General features: G+C 32.7%; 2 protein-coding genes across 2 annotated transcripts; both read left to right on the top strand.

The window, feature by feature from the left end:
• Positions 1 to 6,134: 6,134 nt before the first annotated feature.
• On the top strand, positions 6,135 to 8,003 carry LOC114177522 (pectate lyase-like). Its single transcript, XM_028062897.2, has 2 exons — positions 6,135 to 6,537; positions 6,626 to 8,003. The coding sequence occupies exons 1-2, from the start codon at positions 6,314 to 6,316 to the stop codon at positions 7,749 to 7,751; spliced, it is 1,350 nt and encodes a 449-aa protein (XP_027918698.2). The 5' UTR covers positions 6,135 to 6,313; the 3' UTR covers positions 7,752 to 8,003.
• An 11,808-nt stretch (positions 8,004 to 19,811) lies between these two features.
• Positions 19,812 to 22,214, top strand: LOC114175587 (AP2-like ethylene-responsive transcription factor At1g16060). The gene is made up of 8 exons (XM_028060344.2): positions 19,812 to 20,144; positions 20,412 to 20,494; positions 20,642 to 20,650; positions 20,744 to 20,832; positions 20,906 to 20,979; positions 21,069 to 21,119; positions 21,217 to 21,293; positions 21,490 to 22,214. The coding sequence occupies exons 1-8, from the start codon at positions 19,924 to 19,926 to the stop codon at positions 22,068 to 22,070; spliced, it is 1,185 nt and encodes a 394-aa protein (XP_027916145.1). The 5' UTR covers positions 19,812 to 19,923; the 3' UTR covers positions 22,071 to 22,214.
• The last annotated feature ends 609 nt before the right edge of the window (positions 22,215 to 22,823 follow it).

Here is a 22,823-nt window from a genome sequence, read left to right as displayed (position 1 = left end):
AATGAACTCCCTCGCTCATTCATCCCAAAAGGAGTACCTCCGGTGAACTAATTGTCCACATTCCGCATACTGTCCACCCATCACGAACTCCTCATTCGCGACTTATTCCAAGCATATCCCAAAATCCGATGTACTTAGTCCTTCAAGCCTAAACATCACCAACACAAGCATAAAATCCCTAAAATTTAGGAACAACAAACAAACCAGCTCAAAATAGCTCACACAAACATAGATAATGCATCATTCTTGCTTAACCCAGGGGTCTTCGCCCAGGCTAAACCATCAACCTCGCTTAAGCCAACCCACCTTGCCTGAGCGAGTGTGCAATAGTGGCTGTACCACTTCATCTCGCTTAGGCGAGCTCTTTTCGCCTGAGCGAGACCTTAAGTCGCTCAACACACAAAGCTCCTCGCCTGGACGAGGATTCAACAGAAAAAAACACCAAGTCTCATCGCGACCTCGCTTAGGCGAGCCATTCTTGCCTAAGCGAGTGTATCTGTCGCTCAACACTCCAAAACTTCTCGCCTGGGCGAGAAGTCGTGCTCAAAACGTCCAGGTTTCCTCGCGACCTCGTTTAGGCGAGCCAATCTCGCCTGAGCGAGAGAACGTGTCGCTCAACCCCTAACTTGGTCACCTGAGCGAAAAGCTCGAACCAAAACCCTGAACAAGCATCTGCAACTCTTGTCTAGGCGAGAGAGACTCGCTTGGGCAAAACTTGCAGAGTTTCGCCATTGTTCATGCACCAAAAACACCAAAACCAGACCAAAACGCAATTCACACATTACCAAGCATAAGATAATGGTCAGCAACCATCAGAACATGTTATTTCATCCATTCAAAATACCCCAATTCGAGATTGAATCATCTCTAATCATTCCATACCAAAACCCTCATTCTCAAACCAAATAAAGCATAAAAAGGTTTTGCAACCAACTAAAACCAAGCCAATTCTTAAACACAGGACACAAAATCCAGAATTCTTACAATACAAATTTCTATTGAGATTATAATGACACAGAACCATACACAAATCATGTAATTTACACATGCAAAGGACAACTCCCATAACCTGAAGTTCTTGATTAAAAATTAAGAAGAAAATAATGCTTCTCCTCAAGCCTTCTCCCAATTCACCTCTTGTGCACCCAAAACTTGCCACTCCCAATCCAACTTTCGTTCTCCTTTTAAGCCAAAACAGACCAAATGCAGAAAACCCTTCTTTCTCCCAGATTTTTCCTTTTATAGGTCTCCTAATGTTGGTCTAAAGAGATAAAAACGAAAATTGGGCTTTATTATGGGTTTAATGCCTATTCAATGGTAATTACAAGGTGGTTTTTCAGACCTTCCTGGCCGGGTTCTCTCTACCTTTTCACATTCATTCCAAGCTAAATTTGGCAAAAATAAAGGTTATTTCCTATCTATCAAGGTTTGAACCCGTGACCTTCCACTCATAAGACCAAAGCACAAACACTATGCCAATTCATATTTAGTGATAACAATTATAATCCTATAATTATGATATCACTCACTATTCACAAATATATTAACAAAATGATAATAAATCAAATAACACATAATAGACATACATAAGACTTGAACCCAAGTCCTCTCAACATAATCAAGTACTCTCAACCACTTAAGCTAGCACTTTTCACATCGTATCAAACAATATTTAATGCCATAAAGGTTCTTCCTACCCGCATTTATGAATTAATTAATTAATTTTTACGGATCTTACAACAACAAGATTACCTTTCATTACCTTCCAATGTCCATCTCCGAAGGTGGTGTAATGCCCTTCATCATCCAACTGCCCTATAGATATTAAGTTTTTCTTTAAGGCAGGAATATGTCTGACATTATTCAAAGTCCACACACTTCCATTAGAGGTTCTGATATTGATATCACCTCTTCCAATAATATCAAGAGATTTTCCATCTGCAAGGTAGACCTTCCCAAACTTTCCTGGAACATAGTTAGATAATAATTATGTAAATCTTTTTCCTAAATCTTTTCCTGGAACGTAGGCATACACATTGTACGCCGAACCACGTTAAATTCTCTATGTCTATTTTTCTCTCTTTTATTCTTTTCTTTATTGCCTTGTTCCTAACAATTGGTATCAAGAGCCATTTTTCTTAGTATGCTCTGTTGTTGCAGCATTGTTTGATCTTCCACATAAGAAAATATTTGGTTTCTTTTTCTTCTTGGGAATCTCAGTTTAAAGAAGTAGTGAGAGCTTTGGTCAAAAGCAGCATGAGCTTTGGTCAAAAGCAACAGGAGCTTTGGTCAAAGGCAGCAGGAGCTTTCGTCAAAAGCAACAAGAGCAATGACATTGGAAGAAAGGAAGGTGAGGATTGAGAAGTTTGATGGCAATGACTTTGGGTTCTAGAAGATGCAGATAGAGGACTACCTGTATCAGAAGAAGTTGTATCTACCCTTAATAGGGTAGAAGCCAACCGACATGGAGCAGCCAGAATGGGATTTGTTAGATCGGCAAACACTCGGTGTGATCCGGTTGACGTTCATTAAACATCATGAACGAGAACACAATCGTAGGTTTGATGAAGGCGTTGTCAAATATGTATGAAAAGCCATCTGCAACCAATAAAGTGTATTTGATTCGCAGGCTAGTCAACCTAAAAATGGGTGAAGGTAACTCGATTACTAATCATATTAGTGAGTTTAATACAATTATTACGTAGTTGACATCAGTGCAGATAACATTTGATGATGAGGTTAAAGCATTAATTTTATTATCATCTCTTCTAGAAAGTTGGAGTGCAACTATTACTGTAGTTAGTAATTCTGCAAGTAATAATAAGTTGAAGCTTGATAACATTCGTGATTTGATCTTAAGCAAAGATGTTCGCAGGAAAAGTTCATGGGAATCTTCCAGTTCTAGTTCTGGTTCAACATTGAGTACTAAAACTAGAGGAAGAAGTAGCCAGAAAGGTCGTAATCAAGGCTGAGGCAGATCAAAGTCTAGAGGGAGATCACAACCAAAATTCTGGAATGATATCACTTGTTGGAATTGTCAGAAAAGGGGTCACTTTACAAATCAATGTAGGGCTTCAAGGAAGAACAACAACAAGATGCAAGATGATGATCAATCAGCAAATGCAGCAACTGATGAAATTGAAGATGCACTATTATGTAGTCTAGATAGTTTTATTGACTCATGGATTATGGACTCAAGTGCGTCATTCCATACTACACCTTCCTTAGAATTATTATCTATTTTTCTCTCCTTTATTCTTTCCTTTATTACCTTGTTCCTAACATATAATGAATGTCATTGGACAAATGCACTAGTCAGAAAATGAGAAGTTTGCTTTTTAGATTTGTTTCTAATCCATGCCTAGACTTTTAACTAAATAGTTCCTAATATTTTCTCTCGATAAATTATGACAATCTTAAACAATACATTATTTCTATGTTTCCATATGTATTTTGTTATTTTCATCCACATAGTTTTTCAAATAATGTTTCCATTAGTATTCATCCCATACACGTAAAATCGGTGGAAGTGTTATGTGATGAGTTATGCTAAACTTTTGTAAGACCTAACCACTTACTACATAAGTTCCAAGCTGTGTTGGACACCTAACAATTAAAACAAAAGTTGGATAATTTCATCTTGTTCTTTGAAGAGCACACATGCTTTACACGATACCACTATTCTCTTATATTCAAGGTTATGTCGGGTTGCAATTCTGTTCATGCCTATTCTCTATATGAAGTGTTTTACATTAGAGATCGTATTTGTTCTATGTAATAATTGAAAAAATTTGTCATTTTCTTCTATGATATTATTTTGCAATATTTTGTACACAAATTTGTGTATACATCCATGTCTTCTCCTTTCCATTTTTATATTCAAAGTCTTGACCCTTTGATAAAATACTTTCAAATTAATTACAATAATAGAATAAATCTGGTAAGAGACTACTAAATACTAATCTTATTTATATACACCAGTGAAGATTTGAAAGAATGATGATATATAAAAACTTCATTTTTTTATATTTAATATCTATCCAGCACTAACCAAATAATGTTTTCATTATAAAATATAAAATAATTTTAGATAAATCAATTAGAAAAATAAAAAATAATAATTTTTTATTAAGTATTAAAATGGTGTAGAAAAATTGGAAGATGTATATATACATTCTTCCAATTTGAAATTTCGTGTCTACTTAAAAGTTCGAGGTTAATTTTATACGTAGTAAAGTATATATATAATTTGTTTTATAAAAGTGTAATTTAAGTTGGAATGCTATTGGTTTTAAAAACTGTAATCGAAGTTTGAGGTTAAATAAAAAACTATAGTAATTTAATTTTTTTAGAGAATAGATACATAGAAAAAATGTACAGTTAAATTAGTTAAGTTAATTACAAATTTTATCATTTCACCAATCATATTTTTAAATATGATTTTTCATTTGATTTTTTTCATTCATAAGTTTATAACTCTTACAAGTTATACTATGCTAAATTTTTAACCAAATGATGATTTGCAAAAGAAGGCGACATGTCGTTTAGCTATTATTATTATTATTATTATTATTATTATTATTATTATTATTATTATTATTATTTTGATTTTGATTTCATAATTTTATTTTGATTTTTTTATTTATTTTGCTGAATTTAATACCACACTTAGTAAAAATATTTATTCAAATTCCTTGATTTTTTAAAACACGACAATATAATCCCTTTCCATTTAATTTATAATAAAATCGCCAATAAACAAATATTAACCATTTTAATTTACACTTAATAGAATTATAATCATTGCATAGTGATAATTTATAACACTAACAATGAACTTTCAAGGTAGAAAAAGTTTCACTGTGTTGTATTGGCAAAGTTTGAAGGATTTGAGTGAACTCTAAAATAATTTTGTTGATTTATTAGAATTGAGAAGTTTGATTAAATTTTTTTATCAATAAAGAGATCATGTTGAACAAAATAAATAAATAATTATATGAAAAAGGTATACTGTTTTACAAAATGAAATTATTTTTGATGTTATTTTTTTCTTTCATACATGTTATCTTTAGATATTAAAATTTAAAGAATAGGTAAATTTACGAAAAAGTGAAAATTTTCACTAGTAAGATATTTGGAAAACAAACTTAAACAATAAATTCATAAAATGATTGAATGATAAAATGTGCATAAACGTGATAGTCAATGAAAATTTTATAAAAGCACCCACGAAAAAGAGTAGTGTAAAGAAAATTTTTATGGTGATGTGTCCACCAATTTTCACTAAACATAGGCTCAAAATTGTTTTCTTAAATCTTAACTATAATTCTTAAAAAAAAATCTAACTATAATATACTGTTTCTCACTTCTTTATTAAACAACATTATATTGGGAATGTTAATAATCCAAACAAACAAACAAACTCTTTTTAACACTTGCATACTATAAAGCTGATAAGTCCAGAAGAAAAATTATTCATGGATACCAAAAAAGTGTATTAACACCTACTATATACACATTTAGAGACAGAATAAAAAAAATGATAAATTTATAAGTAAGAAGAACGATTTAAAAAGAAAAATATGAGTGTGTAATAAATGTAAAAGTGAAAATGTATGTGTATCATGGTTTAATCCATTAAGAAGAGTTTGGTAATGGATTTCCAACATCATTTTTTTTAAAAAATTCAAATAATTATAAAAGCACCCACGAAAAAAAAATAGTGTAAAGAAAATTTATATGGTGAGTGTGTAATAAATGTAAATAAAGTGAAATGTATGTGTATCATGGTTTAATCCATTAAGAAGAGTTTGGTAATTTTTTTTTTAAATTCAAATAATTATAACTTACTGAAATATATAAAACATCTAATTCAGACTATTTCCCATGCCCATTTTAGAGTGAAATGAAGATGGATCACTCATTTTTTTTTTCTTCATGAAAAATAGGAAATTGCAACAAGTGGTTGTGCATATCTGTAACACCTAAGAGAATTTGTTAATGGGTTACCCTTTCTTTCAGCCTTGTATGTCTCTAGCAACACCCAAATTTGGCTTTTGAATCGCAGTTTTCAATGTTGCTATCTCTCTACCATGCACATATAAATACGCCCTTTTACATCCCATATTAACCTTCATCATTCCTCTTTATTCAGTTCCAAATAAGAAGGGTTCTTTATTTTCTTCTGTGTTGGCCGAGGTTAGGTTCCACCGGAATAAGACCTTGGCCACGTAAGTGAAAAAAAAAAAATAGGAAAAAAAACACTAGATATATATATATATATAGATATCTATATATATATATATATATCTATATGGCGATCGGAAAGAAGCTTTTTGTTATTCTGTTTTCTCTGGCAGTGTTAATCCCTACCCTGAACGCCAATTCCTTGGAGAAAGATGGGTATTGGAAGAGCCATTCGAACGAGTTTGATACATACTGGCAGACAAGAGCAGAAGAGGCTGCAAAGGACAATAAAGCAGCATACTTTAAAGATCCATATTCAGTCTCCGGAAACTTCACTTCCTCAGTTAGCGAGTAAGCTTTTCTCATACCTTATTAACTCTTTCCATATCCTTTCTTAACAGTTTCTGAATTGTGTACTCTTTTTTTTTTGACAAAACAGGCTTATAATTGGGAAGGATAAGCGAAGGAACTTGAAGGGAAAGAAAAATCATGACGGTCCATGCATGGCGACCAACCCCATTGACAGGTGCTGGAGGTGTGACCCCAACTGGGCGGACAACAGGATGAAGCTTGCAGATTGTGTTCAGGGCTTTGGAAGAAACACTGTGGGAGGAAAGGGTGGTAAATATTACGTGGTAACAGACTCTTCAGATGAAAACATGGTTGACCTAAAGCCAGGAACTCTCCGGCATGCGGTTACACGTGACGGCCCATTGTGGATCATCTTCGAACGCAGCATGGTGATCACCCTGAAGCAGGAGCTCATCATGACCAGCAACAAGACCATTGATGGAAGAGGCGTCGATGTGTACATTTCCGGCGGTGCTGGCTTCACCCTCCAGTTCATCAACAACGTCATCATCCATGGAATTAAGGTCTACGACATTTCTGTTCATGGTGGTGGGATGATCAGAGATTCTGAGACCCATTACGGGTTCAGGACTCAGAGTGATGGAGATGGCATTTCCATCTTTGGTTCTAGCAACATCTGGGTGGATCATGTCTCGATGAGAAACTGCTACGATGGACTTATCGATGTAATCATGGGATCCACCGCCATTACGATTTCCAACAGCCATTTCACCGACCACAACGAGGCGATGCTGTTCGGTGCCAGCGACAGCTACGGCGCTGATAAGATCATGCAGGTGACCCTGGCATTCAACCACTTCGGGAAGAGATTGATTCAGAGGATGCCGAGATGCAGACATGGTTTCTTCCATGTGGTTAACAACGATTACACTCACTGGGAAATGTATGCGATTGGTGGGAGCAAGAACCCTACCATCATCAGCGAGGGTAACAGATTCATTGGCCCTGACGACATTAATGCTAAGCAGATCACAAAGAGAGAATACTCTCCCGAGAGCGTGTGGTCAGCATGGCAGTGGAGATCAATCAACGATGAGTACATGAACGGAGCATATTTCGTTCAATCTGGGCCTGAGCTTGTTAACAGGCCATTCTCAAGGTTCGACATGATCAAAGCCAAGCCAGGAACTTACGTCGGAAGGCTTACACGCTATGCTGGAAGCCTTAAGTGCAGAACGGGTAAACCTTGCTAATTCATTTTCCCATTAACTATTCTTTATATGCTTCTCTGCTTTCCACCATTACAACGATGCCAAACTATATTAACAAGAGATCAGAGAAGGCAATGCGTCTATATATATAAACACGTGTATGCCATATATATGTTGTTGAAAAAGGATGATTTATTCATTTCATTTTTGTTCTATTATCAAGCTTTGCCTACCATCTCTTCTCATTTTTGTATTTATCGTTTCACACATATATAAATTATCCATTTTCGTTTATCTTTTCCTTTTCTCTTCCTCTCTCTCTCCTTTTATATTCTACAAGACACAATGGATAAGAAATGATAAGACATTAAAAACTCCACTGATTTTAAAGAAACTTTTCTATTTTAGCTTCTTTAGATGCAAAACAAAAAATAAAAGTAAAGTAAAAAAAAAAATCCTTTTTAATGATATTGGAGACCAATTAAATGCTCGATGTTATAATTAATATATGTTCAAGGACAAATTTAAATTAGGCTTAATTATTTTCAAGTTTCCATAGATTTCAAATCACATTCTTTAAATGTCATTAAATGTCGTCACATATTATTACATAATATTTTTTGTTATAAAAGACTGTGATGATGCGAGTATTTTCAAAATTTACTATATTCTATATTTAACGAAAATTATTTTTATCTTTAATTAAAATTATAAATTTAAAAATTATAAAAAATATAAATTTTAAAAATATTAAATATATAAATATATAATTTTGAATTATAAAATTATAAAATTATAAAAAATTAAAATTAAAATACAATTTGATAATTTTATATTTTTACAGTAATATAATTATATAATTTTATATTATATATTTTACAATTTCGTAGTTATGAAATTATATATTTTCATATTTTTAAAATTTTAAAATTTATTAATTTTTTTATTTTTTAGTTTTTTAATTTTTAATTCTATAATTTTTTATTTCAGAATTTTATAATTACATATTTTATATTTTTTTAATTTTGTATATTTTTAATTTTAAAATTTAATAATTTTAATTAAATTTAAAAATAATTAAAATATTTCGGAATAAGTTCTCATCATCACGATCTTTTGTAACAAAATATTACGTGTCAAGATTTAAGGAGGATGACAATGCAAAATAACTACCATATCCTTCACAATATCTGTGCCAAATTCACGAACCCCATTTCTCACTGTTTGTCTTCGCACAAAGGTAGTTCTTGCTTCACTTTTCATCTTTTTTTTATTTTTTTTGATTTTGTTCTCTTAGGTTCAATATTGCCCTTTTTGTCACTTTCTTCATGAGAATATTTTTAGTTAGGGTTTATAAGGTGGTATTATGGACGACGCAAATGTGGAGAACAATTCACTTTCGTTTATTGGGTGGGTTTCATTCTTGGAGCGGTGGATTGTTTTGATATCGGAGGTAAAGTTTCATCCTTTATCCAATTTTGATTTGGAGTCATTTATTTTCAATTGTGTTTAGGGCTTTTTATTGGAATCCTTTGTTGTGGTGTGGTTGGTGTTAATCAAAGTATCATTGGATGAGGTTATTATTGGTAGGGTATATTGTTTTTATAGGACCAAGTTGTACTCCACAAATCTCCTGTGTTGCTCTAGTACCCAGGTTGTTGGCTTGACGTTTCCTTACTCCGGTGAAGCTTCGATGATGGTGCATGTGTGCCTATAAAAGACACTCTGATGCTTAAGTTAGCATTAGTGATATCAGAGACTCATAGAATATTTTAATGCGTAATGAATACATAAAACACTGTGCTATTTATACCTTTTTACCTGTGCGTCCTACTTGAAATGAGCCTTTGGGCTCAAAATACCTCTTTTGTTGCTCTGGATCTGGTAAAAATGGGTGAGATTACTATAATGACCTTTAATACTTTGGTGGACGACTTGTGGATTGGTTGGACTAGGTACCGCGTACTTTTGGGGGATGTTTTGAGTATTCAGTACCCGGTAAACGACCATGCGAAGTTCGAAGGCTGGGTACTTTATGCTAGGCGATCTATTGGGTAAATAGGGTTGGTTTATTTATTAACCATGGAGTTTCATAGTGTACAATATGTGGCTTTGTGGAACGTTGATGGTCGCGTGCTGATGGATGTTTACTGCGTACCAAGGGGTTCGAGGTTCCTTAATACAAAGTAAGTGGCTTTGGGTGCTGATGTCCGCTTACTGTATACTGAGGGGTTCCTTAGTACAAAGTAAGCAGCTTTGGGTGCTGATGACTGCTTACTATGTACTAAGGGGTTCCTTAGTACAGGGTAAGCGGCTTAGTGTGTGCTGATGGTCGCTTATTGTGTACTAAGAGGTTCCTTAGTATAAAGTAAGCAGATTTGGGTGTTGATGGTCACTTATTGTGTACTACAGAGTAAGCGGCTTTGGGTGTTGATGGTCGCTTACTATGTACTAATGGGTTCCTTAGTACAGGGTAAACAACTTAGTGTGTGCTGATGGTTGCTTATTATGTAATAAGGGGTTCCTTAGTATAGAGTAAGCGACTTAGCGAGTGCTAGTGATGACTTACTATGTGATGAGGTATCCCTTAGTAGAGAGTAAACATCGTGGTGGGCTCCTTAGGGTTGTGTATTGTCTATATTTGCACCTAGTTCATGGTGTGGTTAGGACATATATGACTTTTTTATGGAACGTTCACCTATTAACACTGTAGCATGAACTCAAAGCATTTAGGGAACTCTTTTATGTGTGTGAGTTTTGCATGACCAAAATATGCGCAACGAATTTGTGCTACATAGTTTGATGTTGATATTCTTAGACGTTGATGGAGTTGTATATTTACATTTTTTTGCAATGGTCACAAATGTTAAATGTATATATACAAGTTTTTCAGATGGATTGAACAAAAATCATATATTAGATGTATGAAAAAAGTTGCACTGTGTTTAGAGAGAAATAAAATTACTCCATTTAAAAAAATGAAATTAAATTGAACAAAAATAACGAATATGTGGACTAAAATAAATATAAAATATTGATTTTGGCATGTGACACACTGTTGAGATGATACATGGACATTTTTTCAAAAATTAAAAAGAACTAAAAAATTAAAAAAATCAAAAAATGACATGTATCGGTCACGGTTCATTACTGTTAAAAAAACCTAAATTAAACAAAATTGATAAAAATTTGAACTTGATTAAAAAAAATACTAGGACTAACCTTTTTCCAATCTTTCGGTTTTCTTATTCAACATTATCATAAAAGAATATATTGATGTAGTTATGAATTTGTGTTAAGACTTTGGCAAGTGTACCAAGTCGCGCAAGTAGTAACTGGTAAGACCGGGATATCGTTTCCCAAGAGACTCGTGTATACTAAATTATTATGTAATTAGTGACTAATTTAAACTAATGAATAAATTCATAATTTGGGTTTTTGTATGCAAGAAAGTAAATATTTCATAAATAAGTAAAATTGAACTTGGATATTTGAAGACTCTAGAAAATGGTAAAGACTAGAGATGCAATGGATTGATATTGTTGGAGTTAGACTTCACCTACTTCGCTCTCATGTATATTAGGCAATAAAACTCTTCTCCATTAATTACTAATGTCAACCCACAAGTCTACTCAAACCCTAATCCCTTAGTTGAATGAGCCTAGGTTTCCTTATTTAGAGTCAATTCCTTGAATCCCTAAATAAACAAACCCGCTTTACAAATTAGGGTTTAAGACAACTAATGGGTTAAGTTCCATGCCTAGATACAAGTTCCATTAGGTATCTTGTTCCAATTCTAGGTTTCAAGAGATATTTTCCAATACCTAATGACCCAAATATCATGCAATGAATGGGTAAAACAAAGAAAGCTTTAAATACATAAACAAAGATACTAGCAATCAATAGAAGAAGCATATATATATATATATATATATATATATATATATATATATATTCAAAACATTCAAAAATACATGAAAGTTCAGTGGCTACATCTAACCCTAATAAAAATGGGTTTAGCTCTCTATTGTCATGGAGAGCTCAAGATTACAAAATGGAAATGGAAGAGGGAAGAGACACAAAGAGGAAAATAGAGTTGTTCCCATAAGCCCTAACAGACCTCCAAGCGCTCCAAGACGTGTTGCTCGAGCTCCAAAGTGTCCAAGATACGTTTCCCCTCGTGAAAACAGAAGAAAAAGGGTCACTTGACACATCAGCGAAAACTGGCGCCTGGCGGAAGCCTCTCATCGCCAGGCGCTAGCCATCAAACAGGAGCCAAATCTTCCCGCTACCGCCCGGCGGTGTCCAAGTACCGCCAGGCGGTGACCAGCAGTGGCGCCTGGTTGGTGCTAGTCTGACGTTTGGCGCTGATGGTATCTGTCGCCTAGCGCTGCCTTTATGTCGCTAGGCGCTTCCTGTTGACATTTTTGCACTTCTCCTTGCTGTTCCGGGTTACTCATTTGTCTGGACTCTTGGAACAAAGCTTCCAATCTATAATTAGACACAAAAAATGGGGATTAGTGGTATATTTAGATCAATATAACCCAAAATGTATTTATTTACAAAAATAAGATAAATTTGAGGATTAAGTAGGTTAAAAGTTTTGGAAGAGATGATTTTGCTATGAAAATGTAGCTTGGATAATGATAAAAATTAACATTATCAATTTGTTAAATTCAAAAATTGTAAAAAAAATTAGTTTGAAATAAATCACAAATAATTGGTCATATAAGTACGTGCAACGGACTAACCTAGTACTTTTTATTTTATTTTCACTATTTTAAATATTAATAATAATGTTTTTATGGAATTGATTAATTTTATATATTATATTTTTGAATTAGAATAATATAAATTAAAATAATAAAAATACCAAATATATATATATATATATATATATATATATATATATATATATATATATATATATAATGTAAAACCCATTTCTTTTAAAAACTAGAATCCCGTTTGGCTAAGTTTTAAACAAAACACAAGACCTCTCTTTCTCTCTACGCCAACCTCACTCTCCCTTCCATTCTATCATAATGTTTCAGTGGAATAATTTTTTATGATCTTATTAACAATGAACCAGATATTTATACATATTACAATAATTATATTTACGAGAACAAAATATATACATATCAATTAACAAAAAAACCATTCCTATAAACATGCTAAATGAATCTCCTGATTAGTTGTGATTTATCAATCAAATCTCATTCTGGATTGACACCGTATCAACGTGAATATTGTGCTGATATATTCCATATTTATTCTGCCTCTAATATTGATATATTCAATATGTATTCTACCTCCAATACTGATATATTTCCATATATATTCTGCTTCCAATACATTCCATCTTGATTCTTCCTTTTTTTTCCTCTTTTGGTCTTTATCTCCTCTTGAATCAAAGGTTAGTTTTTGGTTTGTGGTGGAATCCTCTTCAAATCCATCCGAATAGTTTCCCTATTCATGTTGATTTGGGGGTTTACAATTTGAAAACCATCTTGGGGGTTCTTCGTTGTCCCAGTTTTGGTCTACGTTTAAGGTAAGGGATGCTAGGTTCTTCTTTTAGATTTTGAAATAAATTGTTTGTCCTGGTATTTGATTGCATCTTAATGTGTTGTTTTTTGGTTTGAAATTTTTGGTTTTTATATGCTGAAATTAGTGAAAATATGTTATTCTAGCTTAAGCAAGATCAGTCTCGCGCAAGCGATAAAAATTTAGCTTAAGCGAGACAGAATGTCACTTTGCTCTATGTTCGAGTTGTCGCCCAAACGAGAATTTCTAGCTTGAGAGAGAGCCTCTGTCGCTCAAGCGAGAATTTCTAGCTTAAGCGAGAGACTTCCAGCTCAAGCGAGAGACTTCTAGCTCAAGTGAGAGACTTCTAGCTCAAGTGAGAGACTTTGAGCTTAAGCGAGAGAAATCTAGCTTAAGAGAAATCCTTCTAGATCAAGCTAAATTTTTAGCTTGAGCGAGAGACTTCCAGCTCAAGCGAGAGACTTCTAGATTAAGCGAGAGACTTCTAGCTCAAGCGAGAGACTTCTAGCTCAAGTGAGAGACTTCTAGCTCAAGTGAGAAACTTTGAGCTCAAACGAGAGAAATCTAGCTTAAGAGAGAGCCTTCTAGCTCAAGCGAGAGAAATCTAGCTTAAGCGAGAATGTTGCAAAATTTTAATTCCTTACTTTTAGACTGAGTTAATTTAAAAATATGATGTATTTGAAGCTATGCATGCATAATATTGGTATTTTGAGACTTGACTTGGTATGCTTTTGTAAAACATGTGAATATGAAAATATGATTAAGGATGTATATGGTTGTGAATTGTGTCCTAAGGATGATGGTTTTCAAAGAATGAAAGTGGATCTTAATGGAATGGAATGAGAAAAGTTAATTTGAATGGCTTATTGTATAAGGGTTGTGCTTCTAAGGAAGAAATGAAAATCCTTGCTAGTAGAATGTTATGCATTGGCTATGGGTATGTGTTGGTCAAAAGTTATCTTATACTCGACTAGGTTTACAAACTCATATAGAATGTCGTGGCCTAGGTGATGAGAGTTGAAGGAGGTTCTTATGGCGGGATTAGGGGTAAGACCACTAATTTGGAGATGCCATAAGTAACTTACCCTGTCTAAAGGAAATTGATTCATGTTGGTTAGGCTAAGTGGAGCCAGGACCTTTGCAACAATCCACTTTTATGACAAGTGCATAACTTTTTATGTCTAAGTCAATGCATAGATTCGGATAATTGAGTTTAGAGAGTCTGAAATTGTATGTTTGGTATTTTATTTTATGAATGTTTGAAATATGATATTTTATGATATAATAAGTTTAATTGTTATATGATTATTTCTTTTATAAACTAGCTTACCCTTGTACTCTATGTCTTGTGTTATTTGTCTTTCTTTACGATGATCACCTATTCGGAGAAAGCAGATGATGTTTTAGGTTTAGAGGCACCTCTAGAGGAAGAGGAACCACCAGTCAGGTTAGTGAAAGGTTTCTCGGAGTTGTAGTAAGTAGTTAACCTGTGTATAAAACTTAATTGATTTTAGTTGGTTTGTATAAATAGTATATTTTTATAGTCTGAATTCTTAAAGGACTGTATTAATATACTTTTTATTCTGTTAATATGTCTTTGAATATTATTATGAAATGTCTTATTTTATTAGTTTTATATTAATAAAATGGAATGTTATATATATATATATATATATATATATATATATATATTAATATTAGGTGTAATAATTAATTCAATACTATTTATATAATAAATTATTTAATATTTCAAATAAATTATTTGTAATAATATTTTATAGGTTTAATTAAATGTATTTTTTTAATATTTATAGAATAAGGAAAACAAATTCATATTCGTACATTAAATTGTAAAAGAAATATAAGAAATTAAACTAAAATTATTATAAAATAATATTTTATATAATATATTATGTTAAATATCCATAAATCAAATGAAAATTTTATATATTGTAAAAGTAATTTTTATAGATTTCATTTTATATGATAGTAAAATAAAACAATATATAAAATTAAAATAATTAAAAAATGAACAAAATATATAATTTTATATTTTAAAATTCAGTTTCTAAATTCATAAAAAATAAAAGATAACAATACAATAGTAATAGAAGATAAATATGAATGTCATTTTAAATTAATAAGTCATTCTATTAATTAAATGAGAAATATTATATATATATATATATATATATATATATATATTTATATATAAAATTTATCTATATGTTTTATTTTATATACGATTTTATAAAAATAGATAGTTTTACTTATATAATAAGTTGCGATAAAATATTTTTAGATTTTATTTGTTTATTTTTTAATATGTACGGAATGAGAAAAATAATTCATTTTATTGCACTATATTGTAAAACATGATAAAAAGTTAAACTAAAAGTATTATAAAATAATATTTTAAATATTGGCAAACTAAAGATATTTTTTGGTGATTAAGGTAGCACAATCCAAGTGGATCTTCAGTCAATATTTTGTGGTGTTCAAATTTCGGTTGAATTATTCTTTTGGTCCATTTTTTCGTTCAAAAATGTCAAGTTGGTCCTCTAGTGTTTTTTAGTCTCAATTTGGTTATGATTTTTAAAAATTGATGCAGTTTAATCTTTTTCGTTAAATTCCTTGAAGCGGAGTAAGAATTTTTCATTAAAATTGACATTAAGATTATGTTAATTACACCAATAAAGCAAATCATCCTTATTCACAACTTTAATTTTGATGAAAAAACAAAGGTCCTATTCAAGAAATTTAATGAAAACAAATAACCAAATTGCATTATTTTTTAAAAAATCGAGACCGAATTAAGACTAAAAAAAATGGATGATCAACTTGTTATTTTTGAACGAAAATAGGAACTAAAAGAGTAATTTCAAAAATTTTATATAAACTAGTAAAAACATTGTATTTAATTTTTTTTATGATAATAAAAAAAATGATAAAATTATAATTATTGTTATTATTATAATTATAAAATAATTTCTATTTCCTTATAATTAATTAATTTTCATTTTTAATGATTAAATTTTAAAATAATCAAATAAAAAAATGGTTAAATTAAACAAATAATTACTTGCCACCTACTTATATGCGGAATCAACCTTCAATCCATAACTTTTCTAGTTGAGTTGACTACATTCCCTGTAACATTCCAACCGGATGTTACGGATTTAAATAATAAAATAGAGATAGTATTAATTACGCTGCATTTAATAAAATCTCATTTTCCAAATGCGCGGGAAATTTAAAACTTTATTAAATAAATAAAGAGTATGAAATCCATAATTTACAAAACTAGAATATGATAAAAACATCCATAGATGTTTACAATTTATTCGAAAATCATAAAACATAAAACTCCCAAGTTATCCCCGCTCTGAAGCTAAGCCTCACCAGAACCACCTGCAACAACATCATTTGCTCATGTGTACCGCGTATACGATCAACGTCAAACACAAGCAGATAAGGTGAGCTTAACATATAAAATATATAAAAATGCATACACAAATACGACACATTTACATATGCAACACAATCACTTCAAATGAATTCCACCCTTTGATTTCATACCACATGGCTACAACCATGTGAATCGTGTTCTACATCTTCTAGTGATTACCTCAAGATGACTTGTTGCCATACCTATCGGTCACAACCGATAGAGCATGTGCGGGAAACCATTGCTACAGATCATACACCGCAACGTCAGGTGGAGTTCCCAAATACGAACATAGTTCGCAACGTCCCAAGACTACCAAACTCGTCAGCTAACTACTGAGGAGGACAATCTATCTGGACCCATCCGTACTGGCCACAACCAGCACACTCACACCGGTAACACTCGCCAATCCGAGCTCAACTCAAGGGTTCCTCGTGTTCATCCGCCATCCCGAGCTCAACTCGAGGGATGCCATTCCGAGCTTAACTCGAGGAATGTCATTCCGAGCTCAACTCGAGGAATGCCACGTGTTTAATCCCTATCCCGAGCTCAACTCAAGGGATACGTTCCGAGCTCAACTCAAGGAACACCAGCAATCCCACCTTTGAAGCATCACTAAAATTCTGTAGATCACGCCTCCAAACATCAAAACTCCAATACTGTTGCAGTAGAAATCGTCTGGCAGGCAACACATACCGTCGGGCGCAGTCGCTTCCAAACTGCCTGGCGGGGGACGCGTACCGTCAGGCGACAAGCGGCTCAGAACCACCAACGCTGCAGACACCGCCTGGCGGGACAACCTACACCACAAGGCGCACGCACTCTAGAAGCCTCCTGATTTTGTCGCTATCGCCTGGCGGAACCTCCCTCTCCGCCAAGCGCCACTCGCACCAGGACCCCACTGTTTCCTAGCGGTTGCCAGACGGTTCCAACACTTCTGCCAGGCGCCACACCAGTACGTCGTGCAGTACTAAATTTCAAGCACTCTGAACAGCTTGCAGCCCAAACTTGGACCTATATTCTACAACATTTCCACCCCAATTCATTTAGTTCACATCTATACCATTCATATTCAAATGGATTTGGTCCAAAACCACAAGATCAATTACTTAGCTATGTTTCTCTCTCTAGTATAGTTTACCAATTTGATTTTCACAACCCTAAAGAGATCAAAACTATTTATAAGATGCTTTAGCTACTCCAGCCTCTATGGTGGATATGTCGTCGAACGCTCTATGTGTGTGTGTGTGTGTTTGTGTGTCTGTGTGTCTCAGTGTATGTGTGTCTCAGTGTCTCAGTGTGTGTGTGTGTGTGTGTATGTTAGTGTGTCTGTTTGTCTGTCTGTGTGTGTGTGTCTGTGTCTGTGTGTGTGTTTGTTTGTCTGTGTGTGTGTGTTTGTGTCTGTGTGTTTCTGTGTGTGTGTGTACTATCTTCTTTTGACATTTCTTTTGTAATCAGTTTGGTAAATGTGTGTGTGTATGAACTATCTTCTTTTGACATTTCCTTTGTAATTAGTTTTGTAAGTCAAATTTACTTTATTTATGAAATAGAGGAACTCAATTAAGTAAAAAATAAATATAATAACAAAATATAAATCATGTGTCTAAATTTAGAAACCAAATTACTAATTAAATCCTTATAGTGAAAATTCAAAAATTTAATTAGTGGTGTTGTACTTTAGACTCTAAAATCAATCATGATAAGGATTTAATTGAATAATATCAAACATGTTAAGGATTTAATTAAAAAAATTAAAAAAAAATTAAAACTCAATAAGATAATTTTTTTTAATAAAGACTAAATTGGAGATATTCAAATTTATGAAAATCTTAAAATTTAATTGTAACATTGTTTTATTTTACATATGTGAAGACATGAAATCAATAACAATGTAAAAGTAATAATCACATTATCTCAAATAACCACAAAATCAAACAACAATTACTTATTAAAAAATACAATTTTTTTTAACATTTAATTAAAAATAATCAAATTTATAAAAACTTAATTAAACCTAATAAAATTACAATATAATAATAATAATAATTATTATTATTACTATTATATATTCTTATTAGTGATTATAAATAAAGAAAAGTACATCATTTTGGTAAGTTTCATGAAGTGCAAAATCTATCAATGCCATGTAATAAATTGTGATCAGAAATTCACAACAATTTTAGTGGGATATGTTTCGAGAGTTAACTGCTGAGGCTTTGGGTGACTCCATGTAAAAGGAATTAATAGTTTTGAAGTTTATATGATACCAGTTTGCATAGGAATTAATCACAACTTGAAAAGCTCCGCAGAGAGAATAAACTCTTTCTGTCATTTATCTGCTACTCGGTAAGAGATCAAGTTAGTCGGAACTTTTGCACAATTTCACTATTATCCAACAAATAATCACTTTTAGTGGACGACATTTGCTACGCTTTTACTCTAACCACTATCATTACTGACAAATTTTATCATATCACGACACAAACAACTCTTTCATGCTTTTTCCCAGAAAACAAAAACTGCACTAGACACACTTTTAACTCATTATCCAAAACACGCCAAAACCATTTGTCTTATAACTTTCTAAAATAATCTTTTCATTCATCCAAAACATGCACTATAACCATTTGAACTCTTTAATTGTTGTACAATCAATTTTATTTAGAATTATTTTATACAAATATTCACTTCCTATTTTGTTCATTCCTAATTATGTGCAATCAATAAACAAATATATATTGATTACTCTAGTGATTTTTTTTTTCTCATTCTTGCAAAAGAATTTCTCCATCCACGATCCTACATAGTCTCTCGTTTGGTTTCAGTTCTCTAACACATGGAAGTGATAAGATATAACATAATAAACTCTTGTAGACTTTGATAAAATCAATGCATCATTTTTAGATGGTTATCAACTAATCAAACCTTGTCTTACATTGAACAGGCTAATTTTGTTTATACCTCAATAAGAGTATGCTCATAAATAGCTACACGTTATTGGTTTCGTGGGTTGTGAGCAAATTGAATTTGTTTCATTGTAATGTTATCATCGACAACTTTTTGTCTTTGTTCCAAAATCCAGTTTTAAACAGCAAAATGACAAGTTAAGAATGAAACAAGTTTCTTCTGTGGTATATATTTATATACAGAGAAGTCAGTGCTTGAACCATTCCAGGTATTAGCATTGTTGTTTGGTGAACAAGAAAAGAGAACAGTGAAATGGAGCTTGCACCAGTGAAATCTGAACTGAGCCCAAGAAGCCATAGGTTGCTCGTTATAGATGGTAGTGAGGTTGCTAAGTGTGTCAAAAGGAGGCGAAGAGGTTCGTCTATGTCAGTGTTAGGTGGCAATGAACAACATGGTGAAAAGTTAGAAGAACATAAACAACTTGGTACTGCCACCACTGTTAAGAGAAGTTCAAGGTTCAGGGGTGTTAGCAGGCATGATCTTCGTAAACATATCTTAGACCTTGTTTGTTTATTGTTTTCAAAAGCAGTTTATTGAAGAACATAAACAACTTGGTACAGCCACCAAGTGCTTGTGTTTTGGTTTTTAAAATATCTGTTTTGGAAACAATTTTAGAAACATAGAATAAATGAGAAAAGAATCAAAGAGGCCCTTATTCTTAGTTTTTTTCACATAATTCCAAATCTTTTTGTGATTGTTTTCTGATTTGGAGCTAAAATTATAGTCTTTCTGTGGAGCAGACACAGGTGGACTGGGAGGTTTGAAGCACATCTATGGGATAAAGGGACATGGAATCCCACTCAGAAGAAGAAAGGAAAGCAAGGTAGATATGTTGAACTCTTTCCCCACTTCACTTTCATTGGCTATTTGTTGTTTTTAATTTTTAATTTTTATCTATGATCTATGATTGCTCATTGCATTGTTGTTCTGTTTTGGTATGTGGCTTTGTTGCTTTCTTGATGTGGAGCAGTATATTTGGGTAAGTACCTGCATGATTTTAACAGTATTTTCTCTGAATTCAAGGATAAAAAAAGAGAAACTGACCTTTTGGCTAAATTTATGCTTTAACCAGGAGCTTATAATGATGAAGAAGCAGCTGCTAGAGCTTATGATTTGGCTGCACTCAAGTACTGGGGAATATCAACTTTCACAAATTTTCCTGTAGGTTATAAAAAAGCAGAAGTTTTTGTATCTGACTGATATAAATTTCTGACATACTGATATTTTTTTGCAGGTGTCTGACTATGAGAAAGAAATTGAGATAATGAAAACAGTAACCAAAGAAGAATATCTTGCTTCACTGAGAAGGTAATCCCATTTCTTCAATAAATACTGCCATTAAATCTTTTGATTTTTTTTGGGAAGCTCTATATCCTGTTTTTGTGTTTTTGTTGTAGGAGGAGCAGTGGTTTTTCGAGAGGTGTATCAAAGTATAGAGGAGTAGCAAGGTGAAACGTTTTCTAAATTTTGTAATCAAACCTTGTTATCTTTTTTGTCCAACAAAACACATGGTGCTAAGGTTTTATGTATGCAAACTAAATACAGGCATCATCACAATGGAAGATGGGAAGCAAGAATTGGGAGAGTGTTTGGCAACAAGTACCTCTACCTTGGGACTTACAGTGAGTTTTCAAACTAAACATAATCCCCATGTTTCTCATAAAGAACACTACTTTACTACTTCACCATGCATCCATGTCCAAAATAGAAAGAAATTTAAAAAGTGAAGTATTAAGAAATGGACTTTAAAGCTAATTCAATCTTATAAAATTGACGGTTTGTGAACTTTATATAATTGTATTTGTCCCATTTCTGAAGGTACACAAGAAGAAGCAGCTCGTGCATATGACATTGCAGCAATTGAGTACAGAGGTATAAATGCTGTGACAAACTTTGACTTGAGCTCCTACATCAGATGGCTAAGACCAGGAACACATGATCAAAAGCCTGGCACAGATCCTCAACCCTTTGCTACCTCTAACTCAATGCAAACAAGAGGGAACATTGAGGTATCCAACTCTAACATGAATTCATTCTCCTCACCTGAATTGGACAGTACCAAGAAGCAAGACTTTTCCAAGTATATCAACCCTTTGAGTCCTTGCAACAAGCCATCTTCCCCAACAGCATTAGGACTTCTCCTAAAATCAACAGTATTCAGAGAATTGATGCAGAGAAATCTGAACTCCTCTAGTGAGGAAGCTGAAGAAGTTGAATTCAAATACCCACAAGAAGGAAATGGAGTGACATATTACAGTGACAACACCAGTAACTCTTACTTTTGCTCTTCTGATATCAACACATTACCAAACCTGGAGTCACCAGAAGAGAGTTCATTGCCTATGTATCATGGAACTGTGCAATCCCTGTGGAATAGTTCTTTCAACATCTCTAACTGATTGCTTTTTTGTATTAAGAAAAATAGAGTTAAAACCTCTCCCTTCTTAGCATACTAGTGGAAGTCAAATAATTGCCAAGATGTTCATACTGGCCCTTCGACCTTGACTGTTCATAAATCAACAGTGTCAAATAAACATTATTGTATTGCCTTTGAAAGAAAATGTTCAAAACTCTTTCTTAAGCTGTTCCTGGCCTATGTCTTTAAGAGCTTTGGTTAAGCAATTATCAATTAAACATTTCCTTTATTTTATAAAGTGTCCTTTTAAGATGTTTCACTCATGAAGTAGATAATTTATTATTCTAAATACTATAATCATGAATTATTCTTCCACTTTTGTCAATTGTTTTGTTATTTTTTTCACATTTTTTTATGTTAGTTAAGAGTTAATATTTTGTTATTCTGGTACCTGTCTCCGTCACTTCTAGGTTACAGATATCATTTTGGGTTATACCTAAGGATAATGCTGGAGAAAATTTTTACTATGGTCGTAATTAGTGTGATTTTCCACATCATAAAGGAATTTTGTTATTACTTAATAAACTAATTATTCTTGTTATTTGACATAAAATGTTGTAGTATGAAAATGCATATCTCGAAATTTGTTTTTGTGGAAAATTTTGGTATTTAAATGTTGTATTAGTGACTGATCCTTCGTTTTCTTGAGAATTGATTAGAGTTTAATTTGAAATAACTTAGTTAAAGATAAGAAGTTTAAATTTGTTTATCTTCAAATGAACTCTAGGACACAAAC

The sequence above is a fragment of the Vigna unguiculata genome, chromosome 3 (genome assembly GCF_037176805.1).
Source record: "Vigna unguiculata cultivar grain cowpea cultivar isolate G323 ecotype 2 chromosome 3, ASM3717680v1, whole genome shotgun sequence".
In the NCBI taxonomy this organism is placed as follows: Eukaryota; Viridiplantae; Streptophyta; class Magnoliopsida; order Fabales; family Fabaceae; genus Vigna; species Vigna unguiculata.
The sequence above is the reverse complement of the archived record's forward strand: the minus strand, read 5'-3'. Positions and strand labels throughout refer to the sequence as shown.